Here is a 19,608-nt window from a genome sequence, read left to right as displayed (position 1 = left end):
CCCTTTTCTCATTCTGTGTTGAAAATGCCAGTGAAGAAGAAAACGGAATTGTTCAGTATTTGAAAAGTACAGTAATCTGTTTTCTGCCTTTTTTTTCTTTTTGGGATTGGCTATTCATGATGCAGAACAATAGTAATGCCTATTGCTCATGAGTTTGCTCCAGATATTGTACTGGTGTCATCAGGTTTTGATGCAGTAGAAGGTCATCCTGCACCCCTTGGGGGATATAATCTATCGGCAAAATGTAAGTTCTTTCAGACTATTAACTTTCACAGATATTTGTTTCTATATTTACATTTGGGATCTTTCAGCTTCAAATTTAGCAATCACTGTTCTCATTTCACTCTTTATGGAATTTGAACGATACCAGGAAAGACAAAAATAGTACTGGTAGTCCTTATTTGGCAACCACAATTGGGACTGGTAGTTCTTTTGTAAAGTAAAATGGTTGGTAAGTGGGATTGTGACTGTGCTTTCCATTTCCCCACTCCCCTACTCTTTGGAATGCTCACTTCACCCTAGGATAATTCTTAAAAAGGAAATTGGAGAGGAAGGGGTTATAAGAAAGTAGGGGTTAGAACACATAGCTTTAAAATAACACAGTAGAAAAGGGGTAGGAAGGGGAGAAAAAGTTGGATTGAACAGTCAGGATGCAGATGTAGATAGAGTTAAAGATCCAAGAGAAGAATATGGGAGGCAAGTTTTAAAAAAGAGTTAAGACTTAAGGTACTGATGAGGCCAAGAAACAATGGATAGGAAAAAAAAAGGGGGGAGAACATATTTTAACGAAAACATATTTTAACAAAAATGTATATTAACATTAGAATTATATAGACTGGATAATTATTTTGTATGTATTGTGATAGGCACTAGGATAATACAGTATTTTAATACAAATAGATATGAAGAGTGAAATATGGGAATGATGAATAAGAACTGAGCATTAATTGGAAAATTAGAGAATTAGTGATGGTATTATTGACATGCCTAAATAATATAATGATTAGCAGTGAAATAATAAAATTAAACAATGAGAAATTAGATAATGAAAGAATATATTTTAATATAAGCATGTGTATTAATAGTAGAATTATATGGATTGGATGAATAGAAGGAATATGAATAGATCTACCCTATATGTTTAAATGATACTTGTGATTGGTATTAGAATTGTATATTGAAACATCGAACAATGAAAGAATGAAGGATGGACTTCCGGTGGCATTTCCGTCGAAGATGGATCAAAGACTGCGATCGTGCGCGGCTTTGATCCGTGTTTACCGGAACCATCTGACCCACTTCGGAGGGGTGGGGGAAGAGGGGGAGACTGCCAGCTGGGTCAAGGGGAGACGCATCTCCCCTCCCTGGCTAGGTATTAACTCCCCTGGAAGACAGGGAGAAATGGCAGTTTAATGGCTGCCCTGAAGACGGAAAGCTGCCGGGACCTAAGTATATGCTGGAGCAGTGAAGTGGTGAGCGACATGTAACCAGAATAAAGAACTTGAACTTTTTTTAAAATAACCCCGAGAAGGAGAAAGAAGGAGCCCTTGCTTAAGAGTATGACAGCGATGAATGGAAAATAAGAGGAAAATATAAGGTAAACAAAATTGAATTATAAAAAGCTACAGTGAAATTAGAGATTAAATTTGGAAACAATATATATATAATTTGGCATCAAATAGGCATTGGACAAAATGCTGGACTTGCCTGGAATTGACTATATTTCAGAAAGCTAATAGTGGAAATCGTGGAAAATTAACGTTAATATAATTGAAAAGAGAAAAGAAAAGAACTTTGAAAAGTGGAAAGTGATGTAGAGAGCCACCTAATGGTTAAAAGACTTTTTTCCTTCATGATTTTATAGAAAATCACTGGTTGTATAATTGCTATAGGATAAAAGAATAATAAAAGAACAAGAACCCCGGAAACTTTAAAAAGGGGGGAAGAATTGTGGTAAGAGGATAAATGAATGCAATATCCTGGGAATGTTGGGTGTTGATTGTGATAAAGAGACAGAAGTATTAATAAGGGGAATAGAGACAAAAGGAGACTTTTGGCAACGATCGTAACAAAAGACTTTGAATTTTAATAACTCAACTGATTTTTAAAAATGGAAGAAATAAGCAAAGACTTTAAGTCTGAATTGCAAACTGTAAGAAGAATGCTGAAAGAAAGATGGGAATTATTGGACATACTGGCAAAAAAAAATGGTGATGCAGTCTGTAGAAGAACAAAGAAATCTCAGAGAGGAGTTAAAGAAAGAGGAAAGTGACTCAGATGAACATGGAGAACAAGAGATATCGCCAAAAGTCATTAAAGGAACTAAAACTATGACATTGATGACAGAGTTAATAAATAATTAGTTAATAAACGCTCCCAGGATTAAACAAAAGAAGAAGAAATTCTACAAGAAGAAACATCAAAAAAGAAAGCAGGAAAGAGTGGGGGTGAACATGGGTGACTGGCAGCTGGAAATAAAAAGGAAAGATCAAGAAAGCTTAGAAAAGGGAAACCTAGCTAAAACCAAGAGAAATGACAAGGCCAAGATATTTAGAGATAAGGGTTAGATATGATATAAAAGGGGGATGCCACAAAGGAATGTATTTGGGTATTTTTTTAATTAAAAACTTAAAAAGGGGAGATTTGAAATTCAAAATGTATTGGGAATTATCCTAAAAGTATTATATAACTATATATGAGAAAAGTGAAGATGAACTAAGAGGTGTTAAGAGGGTTTTATTATTATTAATTAATTCATCTATCTGTGTGTATGTGTGTGTGTGTGTGTGTGTGTATGCATGTGTGTGTGTGTGTGTGTGTGTATATATATATATATATGTTCATTCTGAAGTTTTCGCAGATATTTGTATGTGGATCTTTGGTTATTCGGATTTTCTCCCGCGTAAAATTGGAAGTATCTAGATGACGTTTCGATGAAGTCTCATTCGTCATCTTCAGGCTTGTGTCTTCGGCTTTGTGCTTCTCAGAGTAATGTGAGCTTGCAGCTACTTCTTCTATATTTTCGTAGATTTTCACGGGTACAGGTATGTAGGTCTATGTGTGTTCGGGTCTTTTTCCGTGTAAGATTAAGAGTATCTTGGCGACGTTTTGGCGAGGTCCCACTAGCCATCCTCAGGCTGGTGCTTTCGGCTTTGTGCCAGTGCAAGCAGTGTGTGATCGGAGCTGCCGTCTCTCTAGAAATACTGGTGGTGGGGGCTGGTGTGCTGGGCTGGTTGGCTGCGCTGCTGCCTCTTGATTGGTTGATGGAGTTGATGTTGGTATAATGGGCTGTGTGATGGCCTTGTGAGTTTTGTTGTGGAAATATTCTGGATCTTGTGCTGTAATCTCCTGGGTCGTTTGTTTTGTAGTGATCTTTTTTCCATTAGCCTCTTGTGTTTTAACGGCTTGGGTAATGGGTTGTGTGATGGGCTTGCGAGTTCTTTTGTTGTGGTATCCTGGGTCCTGCGTTGTAATCTCCTGGGTCATTTGTGTTTTGATCTCTTTTCCATTAGCCTCCTGTGTAGTAACGGCTTGGGTAATGAGTTGTGTGATGACCTTGTGAGATTTATTGCTGTGGTATCCTTGGTCTTGTGCTGTGATATCCTGGGTCATTTGCTGTGTTGCAACTTCTTGAGTTCTTGTGGTGTAATTTCCTGAGTTTTCTGGTGTGATATCCTGAGTGGGTGGCTGTGATGTAGCATTCTGGGTTTTAGCCTGGCTTCGAGTTTGCGGTCTGGGTCTGTGTTCTTGGCATGTGTCAGCTTGTTTCGTTTTGGGGTCAGGGGGTGCAACAGCTGGCGAGGCAGCCATGGTCTGTTTTCTGGATGGTGGTTGTCCTTTGTTTATAGGATGGGCTTGGGCCTGGGTCTAATGAGGGGGATTGGTGGTGGTGTCCTGAGTTGTTTTGGATCTGTGTTGGTTTTCGTGGCTGGGACTCGTTTGTTGGTGAGGGCTAACTTCCGGATGTCTGGTAGGCGGGAGGTATCGTCCTGTCTATTCATGTTATGGGCGTGTTTCTCTATCTTGATGGCTTCCCTGATTATTCTCTTGCTGGAGTGTTCACTGTTGGATATTAATTTGGTTCCTTCGAAATTAATTTCATATCCTGTGGCTTTAAGGTGCTGGAAGAAGGAGGAAGTATTTTCTTCTGACTGTGTTTTTGTGTTCTGCGATGCGTGCATTTATTCTCCTGTTGGTTTGTCCAATGTATGTGCCTGGGCAATTGTTGCATGGTATTTCATAAACTCCTTGGTTTTCTGGCTGGATCTTGTCTTTGGGGTTTCTTAGGATGTTGGCTATTTTTTGGTCAGTGACGAAGGCTGTCTTGATATTGTGTTTGTGGAGAATTTTGCTGATTTTGTCTGTGGTGCCTTTGATGTAGGGGACGAGGGCGATACAGTTGTCCTGTTCTGTGTCTTGGTTTTTGGGAGGTATCTCTTTTCGGATTAGATTGGTGATAGTGTTTCTTTGGAATCCGTTGGAAATTAATACATTAGTGAGGGTGTGTAGTTCTGTTCTCAGGTGGTCTTTGTCAGCTAGGCGTTTGGTTCTGGAGATGAGGGTCTTGGCTATGGAGTTGATCTGTGCAGGGTGGTGATGGGATTGTGCATTTAGGTAGCGGTTGGTGTGTGTTTTCTTCTGGTAGATGGTGTGTCCTAGGGAGCCATTGGGTTTTTTGTAAATTAGGATGTCCAGGAAGAGAAGTTGGTTATTGGTTTCTGTTTCCATGGTGAATTGTATTTTGGGGTCTAGATTGTTAAGATGTGTGAGGAAGTTGTCCAGTTTTTCTTTCCCGTGTGGCCAAATTACGAAAGTGTCATCTACATATCTGAGCCAGAGTTTGGGTTTGTGTTCGGATTTGTCTAGAGCATTGGTTTCAAAGTGTTCCATGTATAGGTTAGCGATGACGGGTGAGAGGGGTGATCCCATGGGTGCTCCTTCTATCTGTTTGTATCTTTGTCCATTGTGGATGAAGTATGTGTTGGTTAGGCAGTGGTTGGTCAGATCTAGGATGTGTTTGGGGGAGTTGTATTTGTTTTAGATGGCTGTCAAGGCTTCTTAGATGGGTACTTGGGTAAGAGGGATATACATACATACATACATACATACATACATACATACATACATATCCTAAATGAAATACAAAATATAATTGACTAAACAAAGTATATGAAAAAATAAAAAATATGGATCATATTGGAATTTTATAACGAGAATATTATTATAATTAAAAGTAGGGGAATGAAATTTTATTTAAATTACAGGGGTAAAATTTGGCTATGTGGAAATAAAAAAATATATGAAATGGTTATATGAATAGTGTTGGAATAAATATATTCTAGATTGAGGACTATACCATGTGGATCCTAAATATATTAATTTTACTTTAATCTTGCTTTTTTGTGTGTTTACTACATATTGGTCTTGAGTTAATTAATGAAGATAATAATGCATAAGGTAAAATAAAATAGGTGGTAAGCTGAAAATGGAAATAATAGGGGATAAAGAATTGAAAATATATGTGAGGAAATGATTTTGATATTGAATTAATGAATTGAAATATGAAATGGAAATTTATTTGAAGATTAGTGGAGTGGATAATAATTTGATGTGTTATAAAGTAAGAAAGTTAAAAATGTTAGTATGACTATGTATAAATGTTGTAATCTGGAGTCACGTTGCTCACGTGAAGAGATATGTAAAAAAATAAAAAACTTATTAAATTTTAAAAAATGAAGGATAAAACTTTAACATATATAGATGTGAAGAGTTAAACAAGGGAAATATGAATAATAAAGCAGATGAAAGATGGAAGACAGAAAAGAAACATCTTTGAATTCTACGGTGACATGAAGAAATAGAAATAAGAGGGGGAACAACAGTATACATATTTTAATATAGCAACATATATGTAATAATAAGAGGGAAATTTAGAAATTGAATGGTGGTAGTATCAGATGTGTGCAAACAATATGAAACAATGAAAATGAAATGTAATAACTATGAGTAATGATATTAAGTTTATTTGTACTAAAATGTATGGTACCCAGGTATCATACTGTTCATGCATTGATATGTATAAGCAATATAAAATAAAAAAACTTGACCAAAAAAGAAAAAGAAAATTGAGACAACAATTTGAAATATTTCTGGTTTTTGAGATGAACTTTTTTAGTTGCTTATTCTTATTCTTCACCTTATTCTTTTTTGCTTTTTCTCAGGCTTTGGATACCTCACCAAACAGCTTATGGGGCTGGCTGGAGGACGAATCATTCTGGCTCTTGAAGGAGGTCATGACCTAACAGCCATTTGTGATGCATCTGAAGCATGTGTCTCTGCCTTGCTAGGAAATGAGGTAGAAGTAAAAATGCAGTTTATGCTTTCATTAATTAACATTTTATTTTTAAATCTATCATGATGTGGGTATCTTCCTTCATTATGGTCTCTTTGAAATTACAAGAATTTTGCACCAAAAAAGAAGTTCCAAAGCAAATTAATGTGATGAGAGTCCTCTTGGGAAAGTAGTCTCTAAATAGATGCAGCTTCAGTTTTTTCTCTCAGTTCATTTTCCTTCACCATACTATGAGTATATTGGCATTTATTTTTCAGAACCTGACAGTCCAGGTTCTGAGGGCTTATTCTCACATTACTTTTTTCCATTTAACGTTCCTTCTTTCATGCTGTTTTCCACTGCTTCATTTCTCCCATATTGTGAGAAACACTATGGGCCCCAAATGATTCATTTAGGAAGTGCTAGAGAAAAAGTAGGAAAGTATCACTACTGCATACAACTGTTTGTATCTCTTTGGACAAAAGAGGTATTTCTGGTAGCCATCACAACTTACGTTTTAACAAATAAGACAAGAGAAACCAGTCTTCCAGATTTTGTTGGGAAATGAATAGAAAATGTTCGGTCAATACCTGAAATGGTACATTGCTCCATTTCAAGGAAGCGCTTCCATGTTACGAGCTCCCAGAGCATAGCATAAGTGTCCTTCTCCCAAGCTGCTCATCTATGCTCAGTCCCTGACAGTTTTCTAGAGAGGTGTAGGCGCACACCTGCAAATTCCCTTGTTTGTTCCACTGTAAGAGTATACACCCCCTTCTGCCCACAACACTAGCATCTGCCTGGATGACAAATGGGATCTGGGTATTTTAGGACAGGTTTGGCTGCAAACAAGCGTTTAAGCTTTTATATATATAGAATAGTTTAACATTTTATTGGGTTATAAAATAAGATACAAAATACAAAAGTAAATAGAAAAACACTGGGGAGGAAGAGGAGGAAGAAAAGTGAGGGAGGATAAAAGAAAAAGAAAAGCACTGACTTTCGACTCTCTATTGCAGTAAAATAAGGCATTAGCATCAAATCACAACTTTTCATAACAAAAAGCACAAAGTTCAGAAGCGGTCTCCATGCGGAAATAAAAGTACTTGCATTCTATTTAGTCAGTTTTGCAATTTCAGCCAACTCCATCAATTTCTGTGGCCATTCGTCCATTTTAGGAATTGAAGTGTCCTTCCATCTTTGTGCATACAATAGCCTTGTGCTGTCAGCATATGTAGTAATAAAGTTCCATATTTTTTCTCCAGGTCTTTTTCCATTAGACCCAAAAGGAAAAGTTCTGGTTTTATCTTTATCTCCATCTTCAAAAAAAATTGTATTAAAATATGAATCATATTCCATTTTTTTTTTGCTTTATCACATACTGTAAGTATTCAATAATAATTAAGACAGTCCTCACATTATTTAGCAGCAGGATTGTCTTGTGGCAAAATGGGCAGATAATAAATTTAATAAATTAAATAAGAAATAAGACTGAAAAAAAAAGCCCAGTCTGGTAGCAGCACAAGATAGCTCAGTCAGCAAACTTTGCTAGTGTATTGTCTGCTGACATATACAGCATTAGCTTCATTAATATTCTTTGATAGCCTACTCTGCATTAGAGTGTGAGATTGGAAATCAAGAATCAAGTGAAAGAACTGGAAATCACAAGGAATAGTTAAAACCCTTAAGAAGATTTGGCTTGCAGAAGAGAAGGTTGAATGATAGCTGAATACCTGAAGAGCAGTCACATTAATGTAGAGGGTTTGAATTTATTCTCTCTTGCTCTAGGAAATAAAACTGGAACAAATTAAACTTCCAGGATGTAGATATAGATTAGATGTTTGGAAGAACTTCTTGAGAGTAAGATCTATCAATCATGTTACAGATTATTGTATAGTATAATTTCTTCCCTTCACTGATGATTTTCAGAGGCTAGATAGTCATTGGTCAGGGATGGTGCCTGCACTTACATCATTTCCACGTCTATGATTCTACTATACAGTGCAAGGATTGGAAGCGTCATGGCCAAAGAAACAAGAATGACACATGGAGTTACTTTGAATGGTTTCTTTATTATTGTTCATCTATAGACAGAATCTTGCCAGACCAAAGCAATTATCTACATACCTATAGATATACTCTAAGGGTGTCTGTCTTTGCCTTTTTCCTATTTACCGGACATTTCAGACTCTTCTGTTTTTAGCCCTCTGGGTAGGACAACTTCCCTCTTCCAACTTCGGATTACATTCCATCACAGGAAGGGTTCTTGGGGATTATGTAAACCCAACATCCTATACAGTGGATATTTGCTTTATTCACTGCTATAGCAAATATATTCAATTAAGTTTCATCCTGAAGACTGGTTGCTTCATTCCCCATTGTGGACAAAAATCCTCTCTTCTAAAAGCACTATCTCCAATCTATGATCTCTTCTTGTTTTCATCATTGCTTAGCACCTGCCTTACGAGTGAAGAATCTTTTATTTTTGTTATCTCAGAATTCTTCCGCTGACTAAAAGCCAGATTAAAACAAAACTCCAACCCAGAGAAACCCATATTGGAAATGAAGAAATTATACAGTGACTAGGAACTAATCAAAGCTAGATGCAATGTAGATTTACTTGATTGACTGTGGATTGAACTGTGTGTATGTGAGATACACAGAGAGATGCCTGTGAGAGCAAAAGACTGAAAACATCCTCTTCATAAGCAATATTCATTTCTTTTATTTTTCCTCTTTTTCTCTTTCACTTTCTCTTATTAACCAGTTCTTGATTCATTTGGAAATATAATGAATCAGTGGCAGAGCAGACACCATTTTAAGTATTTGTGCATATTATATATCTAGTGAGCATATAAAATCATAGCAAATTGATCATGGTGGGGATTAGGCTGTATACAAATTCATTTTAGAACAGCTATTTAATGACTACTGACTGTTCTGCAACAATCATAGATCAGCAATCTTTCTAAATGTCTATATCATCTATCGATCATCTATGTATCTATCTCCTATCTTATTTCATTCTTCAACATAGTGTCTAAATTAGTAGTCCAGTGAAATACTGTGGACATAATATACCTAGACTTCAGCAAGGCATTCGACAAAGTAGATCATAACCTACTTCTTGGTAAGCTAGAAAAAAGTGGGATAGATAGCATCACCACCAGATGGATTTGTAACTGGCTGACAAACCATACTGAACGAGTAGTCCTTAGTGGGTCTATGTCTACATGGAGGGAAGTAAGCAATGGGGTACAATAAGGTTCCATCTCAAGCCCAGTACTCTTCAATATCTTCATAAACAACTTAGATGAGGGAATAGAAGGGGAATTTACCAAATTTGCAGATGATACTAAGCTGGGAGGAATAATTAACAATCTAGAAGATAGGCTCAAGATCCAGATGAATCTATACTGGGCCCTATCTAACAAAATGAAATTTAATGTAGAAAAAAGTAAAGTCTTACACTTAGGCAAGAAAAACCAAGAGTACACATAGACTGGGTGAAACCAAGCCAATGCAATCCTAAACTGCATTAACAGAGGGATACAATCAAGATCAAGTAAGGTACTAATACTTATCTCAGTAAGTAAAAACTTTATAAAGATAAAGCCTTAGTAAGACCACACCTAGAATACTGCATCCAGATTTGGTCACCACACTATAAAAAAGATGTTGACATTCTAGAAAAAGTGCAGAGAAGAGCAACCATGATTAGGGGACTGGAGACTAAAACATACGACAAAATAGTTGCAGGAACTGGGCATGGCTAGTCTAGTGAAGAGAAGTACCAGGAGAGACATGATAGCAGTGTCCCAATATCTGAGGGGCTGCCACAGAGAAAAAGCTATTTTCCAAAGTACCTGAAGGCCAGACAAGAAATAATGTATGGAAACTGATCAAGGAGGGATTCAATCTGGAAATTAGGATAAATTTTCTGACAGTGAGAACAATCAACCAGTGGAACAGCTTGCCTTCAGAAGTTGTGGGAGCTTCATCACTGGAGGCTTTCAAGAAGAGATTGGACTGCCATTTGTCAAAATGGTGAGGGGTCTCCTGCTTGGGTGGTATGTGTGGACTAGATCAGTGGTTGCCAACTGGTGGGCCGTGAGAAAATTTTGGTGGGTCGCAGAGAAATCTCACCCCCAGAGCACCCCCCCAGGGCAATTAATCCAGGCTGCTCAGGAACACAAGGCTGCGCTGCCCACATGGCCTGCAGGAACCCTCCCCTCCCACTCACTCCTTACCCGGCAAACTTTCCTGCTAAATTGCTATTTTTTCTTTTTCCGACCATCATTTGTTCTGCCCTGCCGGGAGATTTAGATTAGCTAGGAAGCAGGAAATGGTTGGATTTCTTGCTTTCTAGCTAGTCTTTAGATCTTCAGCTCTGCTTTTAAGTACAACCAAACCTCCCTTAGGACTGAAGGTTTGCTTGCAAGCAAATTCTGTGCAGACTCACAGCAAGCAAATTTTATGTGACAGACTGAGCTAGCCAATGGCAGATAGATTTCTGAATGAATCTGTGATACTGTGAGCAACTCAATCTGCCTGCCTGCTTTGCCTGATTTTGGGTAAAAGTTGCTCTATTTTTTTATAAAAAAATCAATATTTATATCAATATTTATAATATTTATATACAAGCCATGCCCAGCCAGTCACATGACCACCAAGCCAAACCCACAAATTAGGCCACACCCACAGAACTAGTTGGTGGTCCCTGGGATTTAAAATTATGAGTTTGGTGGTCCCCGAGGTCCAAAAGGTTGGCGACCCCTGGACTAGATGACTTACAAGGTCCCTTCCAACTCTGTTAATCTGTATCTACCTATCTATCTCATCACATTTAGAAACTGTCCATCTCCCTCACAGAATTAGGGAGAAAATTAGTTTTTCTGAATCTAAATTACAGTAACTACATCTGTGATTCTCTTCTAGACACTCCATGAAAGTGTTTTATTAAGAAAATAGTTTCAGATTTGTTTTCTTGTTTTCTAAGAGCTGAATTGGTATATTTTGGTATACAGTACAGTTGTTGAACCCTAGGATTGTGCACACTTCAGCACACATGTGCGCAGCGTGCACATGTCTGTACATTCATTAATGCAGCTCTTTTAAAACGTTCTGTGTGAGTCTGAAGAAAAGTTTCAGATGCTTTAAGAATCAAATCAATTCACAAACCATTTTAATGATTCATTTTTAAAACTTGACATTTCATCATGTATGTGAATGTGGACTAAATTAGTGGAGAAGCAAAATGCTGTGGACATAATGTACTCGGATTTCAGTAAGGCATTTTACAAAGTAGACTACAATCTATGTCTTAATAAATTAGAAAAATGTGGGATAGACATCATCACCACCAGATGGATTTGTAACTGGCTGACAAACCCCACTCAACATGTAGTCCTTAATGGAACTATATCTACATGGAAGGAAGGAAGCAGTGGGATACCCCAAGTTTCTGTTTTAGGCCAAGTACTCTTCAATATGAGAATCAGAATAGAGCTGGAAGGGACCTTGGAGGTCTTCTAGTCCAGTCCCCTGCTCAAGAAGGAGACCCTATACCATTTCAGACATTCAGTCTCTTCTTAAAAACCTCCAGAGATGAAGCACCCACAGTTTTTGAAGGCAAACTGTTCCACTGGTTAATTGTCCCCAATATTAGGAAGTTTCCTTCTTAATTCCAAATTGCTTCTCTCCTTGATTAATTTCCATCCATTGTTTCTTGTCCTGCTCTTCGTTGCATATCTTCATAAACAATTTAGATGAGGGAACAGAAACTAAAACATATGAAGTACAGTTGCAGGAATAGGGTATATCTAGTCTAGTGAAAATAAGGACAGAGATAGCAATGTTCCAATATTTGAAGGGCTTTATATGCTAAGTGTTTTGGTGCAGAATGCAATGCAGATGGGGAAGGTTATGTGCAGAGAGTCTGGGAAATTACTCCACTTTTCTAGTTTCTTATAAAAGTAGATAAATCTATTTAAAATAAGTATCTAAATGTTTTAAATTTTCTTAGCTACATCTCTGATAGCTGCATGATGAAATCATACGTTATTTAGATTCCATTCACATTTAGATTCCTTGCACTACAATGTTGAAAATATTTTTATAACAGAAAGAGGAGATTATCACAAATGGCAGTTGGATATAATTTCAAAGGATGTCAAATCACATATTTTTTTTACTTAAAGAAATCTAAACTGTTCAATACATATGTTCATTGTTTATTTTTAAAATGATATTCTAAATTGTATTTTTTATTATCTCAGCTTGATCCTATTCCTGAAAAAATATTACAGCAGACAGCAAATGTTAATGCAGTGCATTCCATTGAGAAGGTCATTGAAATACACAGTGAGTACTTAAAAACAGTAGTATTCCTTCTACAGTTAGACCAAATCTTTATAAAATTCAAAATGCTGCAGGATATTCATTTAACCTTTTGTTTTCACCTCCCCACCCAAACAAAACACTTTGTCCAACCTCTGCTTGAATACTTCCAGCAAAAATGTACTCAAGTAGCCACTCTGCCAATCTATTTTTACTTTTAATCTTTTCTTACCTCAGCTGGATCATGCCTTTCTTTGTCTTTGATTAGTGTCCACTCTCTGACATGATAAACCTCTGCAACCACAAAGTCAAATGTCTGAAAACTGAAATAAGTTTTCTTCTTTCAAACCTACATTGATTTCATATGCAGCTTGCGACGCAACTAAAAAATTCATTTAATGTATATTTCTGCCAAGCCTCGTAGCGTACTTCTCATTTGTTTTATCTTTCCTTTCCTCGTTTGAGACCTAGCTCCTGCCAATCCAGCAGTTTCAAAGCATGCAAATGCGAGTAGATAAAAAGGTACCACTTCAATTCCCACAATACCCCTAGCTAGGTAACAGTGGTCAGCGATATCATGCTGGCCACATAACTGCAGAAATGTCTTTGAACAGTGCTGGCTCAATGGCCTTGAAATGGAGATGAGTACTGCCCCCTAGCGGAATAAAATCGACTAGCGGAATAAAATCCACAGGGACTCCTTAAAAGGACCTTTATTCATTCTATTACTTTGTCAATATTTGTAAAACTTAACAAGTTCATCTTGAATTTTAGTTAATGAATTCTAGGTATCTTCTGCCCTAGGGAGCTTAATCTTTAATGAAATGTTGCAGAGGACCACAACCCGTGGCGGTCTATCTGATAAAGAACTAAGACTTTCATTTGAGTATGATTTTCACGACAAGTTATGTTTCTATTTAATTACTCAGTTTTTACTATTCTTAATCAGGCTGCCATGGGGCACTTTATTCACTGCTTTGTTGAAAACAAGATATAATACACATGTCCTCAACTTACAAGTTACCTAGTCCTCAACGTACAACCATTCATTCCTTTCAAGTTATGGCACCGATTTTTTTTTTATGATTGTTTCTCACACTTGCAATTGTTGCAATGGTTACATGGTTACATGATCAAAATTTGGATGCTTAGCACATGGAGCTGCAGTGAAATAGGGAAATATATTATTACTTTGTTTACATATATTTTGTAAAGTGTCTTAGAAAAATCTCCCAGATTTGTTTCATTTTGCAGCTTGATTATGCTTTTCTTTTGTTTAATAGAAAAATGATAGATTCTATAATGGTTTTAACTTTCCTTTAGGTAAATATTGGCATTCGCTCCAACATTATTCTTCAACAGTCAGTTATTCTTTGATAGATGCACAGAAGTGTGATAATGAAGAAGCAGAAACCGTAACAGCAATGGCATCTTTGTCAGTTGGAGTTAAACCACTTCCTGAGAAAAAGTAAGTTTTATTCTTTATCTTTTTGGAGGTGGGGATTTTTTTGAATCCGTGCTGACTGCTGGTGGCTAGTCCCTACAGTTTTCTTGAAAAGATTTTGATTAGTTACTGAGTGATTAGTCCACCATCAAAAGCAAAAACACTGAAAAATTTTCACAGTTCACCCTGTGAGAGTTTGGAAATATTTGGAGAGTTTGAGATGAATAGGTGATAGCAAAAGTATCTTGCAGGAATAGCTAACACCCAAGAAGATAGGCTCAAGATCCAGATGGATCTTGACAGACTAGAACACTGGGCCGTATCTAACAAAATGAAATTCAATATAAAGAAAAGTAAAGTCCTACACTTAGGCAAGAAAAACCAAAAGTACATATATAGACTGGGTGAAACCACGCTCAATAGCAGTAACTGTGAGAGGGATCTTGGAGTCTTAGTGGACAAGCAGCTAAATATGAGCCAGCAGTGTGCAGCAGCAGCCAAAAAAACTAATGCAATCCTAAGTTGCATTAACAGAGGGATACAATTGAGATCAAGTGAGGTACTAATACCACTCTATAAAGCCTTAGTAAGACCACACCTAGAGTACTGCATCCAGTTTTCTTCACCATATTATAAAAAAGATGTTGAGACTCTAGAAAAAGTAGAGAAAAGAACAACATGATTAGGGGGCTGGAGACTAAAACATATGAAGAACGGTTACAGGAACTGGGCTTGGCTAGTCTAGTGAAGAGAAGGACCAGGGGAGACATGATAGCAGTCTTCCAATATTTGAGAGGCTGCCACAGAGAAGAAGGGGTCAAGCTATTTTCTAAAGCCGCCTGTAGGCCAGACAAGGAATAATGGATGGAAACTGAACAAGGAAACCTGGAAATAAGGAGAAACTGTCTGATATTGAGAACAATCAACTAAGGGAACAGCTTGCTCTTGGAAGTTGTGGGAGCATCATCACTTGAGACTTTCAAGAAGAGATTGGACTGCCATTTGTCAGAAATGGTGTAGGGTCTCCCGCTTGGGCAGGGGTTGGACTAGATGACCTATAAGGTCCCTTCCAACTCTGATTATCTGTTATCTGTTAAGTCACTGTTGAAAATCACTCCACTTCCAGTTTTGCTAAATCAAGAGTATTCCCTTATTAAAAAGTACAACAAATTAATAAAATGCATTGTCAATGGCACTAATTGGGCCTCAGATTTAATTCATTAGCTTGAAGAAGGACAAATTTAGGGCTGCAAATAACAGACCAAAAAGTAGTAAAGGTTTACAATTAAAAATCTAAGAAGATAAATAAAAAAACAAATGAAAAATCTAGGGAAGGGTTTGGAACAGGAAGTAGTCTTGTAACCCTTTGTCAAACTTACCAGGGCACTGAAAAAAGTGACTTATGACTGTTTTTCACATGACATTGCAGTGTCCTTGTGGTCCCATGGTCAAAATTCTGAGGCATGGCAAGTGGCACATATTTATTATGATTGCAGTGTCCTGGAATCATGTGATCACCTTTTGCAACTTTCTGACAAGCAAAGTCAAAGGAGGGAACCACATTTACTGAACAACCATTCTGAGAGCTAGTTTAGTCTAAGACAGTGGGAAACTATGAGTTCTAGTCCCACCTTAGACATGACTCCCACTATTCCCTTAGCACTTTTAGCCACCTTAGCAGCAGCATTGGAGAGTTTTCTCCAATTTCTTTTTTTCCCCAGTAGCCTATTTTTCACTTACCTTCATTAATATAGTTTCTCTTTTGTTTTTTCCTTTTCCTTGCAAAAAGAAGGGCAAGTGGTACATCCATAAGTCTGCATTTCTTTTTCTTTTATTTTTATGAGTGGGCAATTATTCAACCACAACCCCTCTCCCTCTACAAATGCCTGGCTTGGTCTGATATTTCTGTTGATCATTATGTGTTCTGAGGAAACTGAGGGGAAAGGGCACGAGTTGTACTTGCTACTCAAACGATTCAGCTCCAAAAGATTCTTAAAAGGAGCTGAAGGCACAGGTCACCAAGTATAAGAACTTGTAAGCAAATGATAGCGTAAACAATCCATTCTTTCAAAGTGATTGTTCAGAATTTGGAATTCCAAATATGAAGCAATTTGTCTTAACAAAGTTCTGAGAACCAGACTCAGAACTTGATAACTATTAGGATTGTGTGTATTGTATTAAGTAGCCCATCAAAATAATATTGCTTTGCATGCTTATTAACAACTACAGCACCATCAATTAATAAACATATTTATCTAATTCTGGGCCATGCAGTTCTATTCTTCTGACTCCTCTTAATGAATTACTTACAGGCTAGATGAGGAGCCTATGGAAGAGGATCCTCTTCTGTAGCATACTCCTGGTTTGAAATGCTCCAGTGAAATTCATCTTGTCTTCGAAGGCCTGCCAAGAAGCTTTCTCTTGTTATACCTGCATCCTGCCCTGATTTTCTTCCAGGAAGGCAGCCATGTTGAAAAACAGCCTAATTACTCCGTATTGTAATTGTATGGATTATGCTCATGGGAAAAAATGCAGGTGAAGAACAGCAATATGAATTACAGACACACTGAGTGATCTTCCTTTTTTCCTCAATGGAAGCTATAAGAGGCAAGATACCAGGGAAGTATCTAGTTGTCAGTTTTTGCTGTTGTTTCAAAATCAAAGAGTTAACATGTATGTGACAATTTTCATTTAAAACTGGTGCTTAACATTTAATTACATTAAGACTACTCAAAGTAAATTCTACTTTTGTTTCAGTATTTTTGTGATTCTTGCGTACTTGTGAATAAGAGTTCTTCAAAACTCAGACCCTGAGGAGGGTTGTTTTTCTTCTTGTGAAGGGTAAAAAGAAAACTAAGCTTTTATATATTCATTCAAACTATATAAATGTGAAGAGGGAGAAAGATAGCCAGAAAAGGGATTGGCTTTGGCATTGCCAGAGCCATTGGAAGAGTTTGTGCCTTTTAAAATAATAGACTGATTTGGGCAGCTGTTTTTTCCTGACATTTTTTGAGTAATTATGCCTTAAAGAAAAGAACTTTGCAGCAGTTCCTCTGGCAGAGAAAGCCAAGAATTGCATTCTGTAAGAAAGATTCTAGGATTTCTGCTAGCACGATTATTTAAAGCAAGCAAAGGCCAGAGCTTCTCCCAAACAGTCTACAACCTTATTTTGATTTTTCTTTCCTTGCTGTTTAATTTTTTTAAAAATTAAGGTAGTTGCCAGTAATATGGCAAATGCTGTTGGGTTTCTTAAGTTCATTGATTTTTAAAAAATCCAACATCTTCTTCTATACATTATGTATAACAAATTATCAATTTGGTTGTAAAGGCATGCACAAATACAATTGCAATTTTTTTAAAAAATGGAATGCTTTTTATTAAAAGCAGATTGCATGGGATATTGCTTAATTTTTTAGGTATAAATATTTATGTACGCTGTATAATGAATAATATAAATATATTCCAAACTTAGGAAAATGACTCTTACAAATTATTAATTAAATATTTATAATGCATTTATATTAACTATATGAATAAGTGGCAACCCTTGGAAACTCCTTCCAAAGGATTTGTGGATTGAAAGGTTAAGATCTAGTTAAAATGCCCATTTTCAAAGTGCAGTTTGGAACATTAAAATGCCTAACATTTTAGCCACTGGGCAACTACCCAACATATTATTTAACTTTTAAGTTCTTCAATGTTGACCCTCTTTTAACAAACAAAGTATTTCTGGCAAATATTTGTTTGCTACTGCTTTATTTTCACATTAGTTTTTCAGATAAGGGCCAATTATTTGCATTGATTTTCATGTTTGGTTTTCATTTGAGAACTCTGTTTCCAGACATTATTTCCTGGACTTACATAATTTCTCCTTGGACACTGAAGTTTGCATATTTCCAGATTTTTGTACAGAAAACACTTTTCCTAATCTTGTGCATGTTGCAAACTGATATGTATTATTTTCAGCATATTCTTTTCTCAAAAGGAAGGATTTCACAGTCATTTTTAAGATCACAAATTGATTGTATAATTTCTCAGTTATTCAGTTGTAGTTGTTATGCTACCTAAAGAAAATGATAAACTTTCATCTCTTAAAAGCTGATTAGTATTATAAAGAATAATGTATATTTTCAATGGCAAGGATTATTAAAGGCATTAATAATTTAAATAAGTTGAAAGATATTCTGTTGGTACAATTAATACTGAGCAAATACACATTACTGTGCTTAAATAATCCCTTTAAAGAATACTTCAAAATAAATTATTAATAATAATAATAAGGTTTTTTGAGAGTATGTTAATCTTCACCATAATCTCTTCTACATTGTTTTTAAATGAGAGAAGTTGGCCCTCTTGGTGCAGCTGCTTAAATTTTTAGCAGGGAAATTATAAGAGATTATTTTTTTTCTAAAGAAACTTTTTTTGTTATATTAACTGACAGAGTCAATTTATAATTATGTAGTTTTGAAAAGCTTTTTTTTTTCTTTCATTCCATTATGACTGGAGTCGTGAGAATGTAAACATAAATTTCGATGAGTACAGAAGAGCTTTAAGAGTTTATTTAATGCAAAAGTTAATATGCAATTTTTAAAGCAGACACTACAATATTAATGTTCATGCTAACCCAAATATGGTTTCTTTTTGGCATTAGAACTTCCAAGAGCATACTCTAAGAGTAAAGATTGATGATAAAGATAAAATGTATATTTTATAAAATGCTTTGCTGCTGTGCTCTAAAAAGATTTTTGTGTGAAATTACTTGGTTTTGTATTTTGTTAATTTACTTTGTTATTATAATTGATAAAAAGTGTTGATTTCTGTGATCACTACAATTTCAAATCTATTTTATATTTGAACATCAAAATGGTCAAAAATTATTTTTGTCACAAAAAATATTAGTCTGCATCAATAGTGTTAATATGGTTGCTTTTAATGTTACTTTTAAGAGTATTCATTTGTTACTTTCAAATTGCTACATCTTTGGGAGTAAAAATCTTTTCTGAAGTCAGAAAGAATTTTGGTATATGTCATTTGCCCTATAATTTATTAATTTCTGTTTAAAATAGATATCCCCTAATCACTGTAAGCCTGAAACTGGATTTATTCTGCAGTTATTCTAGGAGAGAAAAGATATGCATGTTGGGAAGATTGAAATAATTTTAATTAATAAAAGCATACATAAGGAAGGCTTCTGGGCTCTGCGAATAAACAAAAAGCTCAGTCTAGACAATGTATCTTCAATTACAGTTTTTTATATTCTATAAGGAAAAGGTACCTGAGTTCCACCAGCAGGATTCCGTATGTTTTTTGATTAACCCAGTTTTGGAGGTAAAGAGTGATTTCCTAAAATTCTGTTACAAAATAGGAGCATGTTCAAAGAGAATGATCTACAAGTGAGTTTCACAGTATAATAAGATAGATCATAATTATTTTACATTCAGTACATACGAACATTCCTTTTTATTAATCATGTCAACTCATTCCAATTTTCCTTTTA

At 36.1% G+C, this 19,608-nt stretch overlaps 1 protein-coding gene across 4 annotated transcripts in view; it reads left to right on the top strand.

Moving 5' to 3' along the window:
• HDAC4 (histone deacetylase 4) overlaps positions 1 to 18,998 on the top strand; it is a 182,694-nt gene extending 163,696 nt beyond the window's left edge. For all 4 annotated transcript variants that reach the window (XM_026707841.2, XM_087919583.1, XM_087919582.1 and 1 more), the window contains 5 exons: positions 126 to 244; positions 6,222 to 6,355; positions 12,607 to 12,691; positions 13,991 to 14,135; positions 16,424 to 18,998. In XM_026707841.2, coding sequence (XP_026563626.1) covers positions 126 to 244; positions 6,222 to 6,355; positions 12,607 to 12,691; positions 13,991 to 14,135; positions 16,424 to 16,463 — 523 coding nt within the window. In that variant the 3' untranslated portion in view covers positions 16,464 to 18,998. The remainder of the gene's footprint in view (positions 1 to 125; positions 245 to 6,221; positions 6,356 to 12,606; positions 12,692 to 13,990; positions 14,136 to 16,423) is intronic.
• Positions 18,999 to 19,608: the final 610 nt, after the last annotated feature.

This window comes from Pseudonaja textilis, chromosome 1 (genome assembly GCF_049901715.1).
Source record: "Pseudonaja textilis isolate UNSWEBS1 chromosome 1, rPseTex1.2, whole genome shotgun sequence".
NCBI classification, from domain to species: domain Eukaryota; kingdom Metazoa; phylum Chordata; class Lepidosauria; order Squamata; family Elapidae; genus Pseudonaja; species Pseudonaja textilis.
Note: the sequence above shows the minus strand (reverse complement) of the source record. Positions and strands in the feature narration are given on the sequence as shown.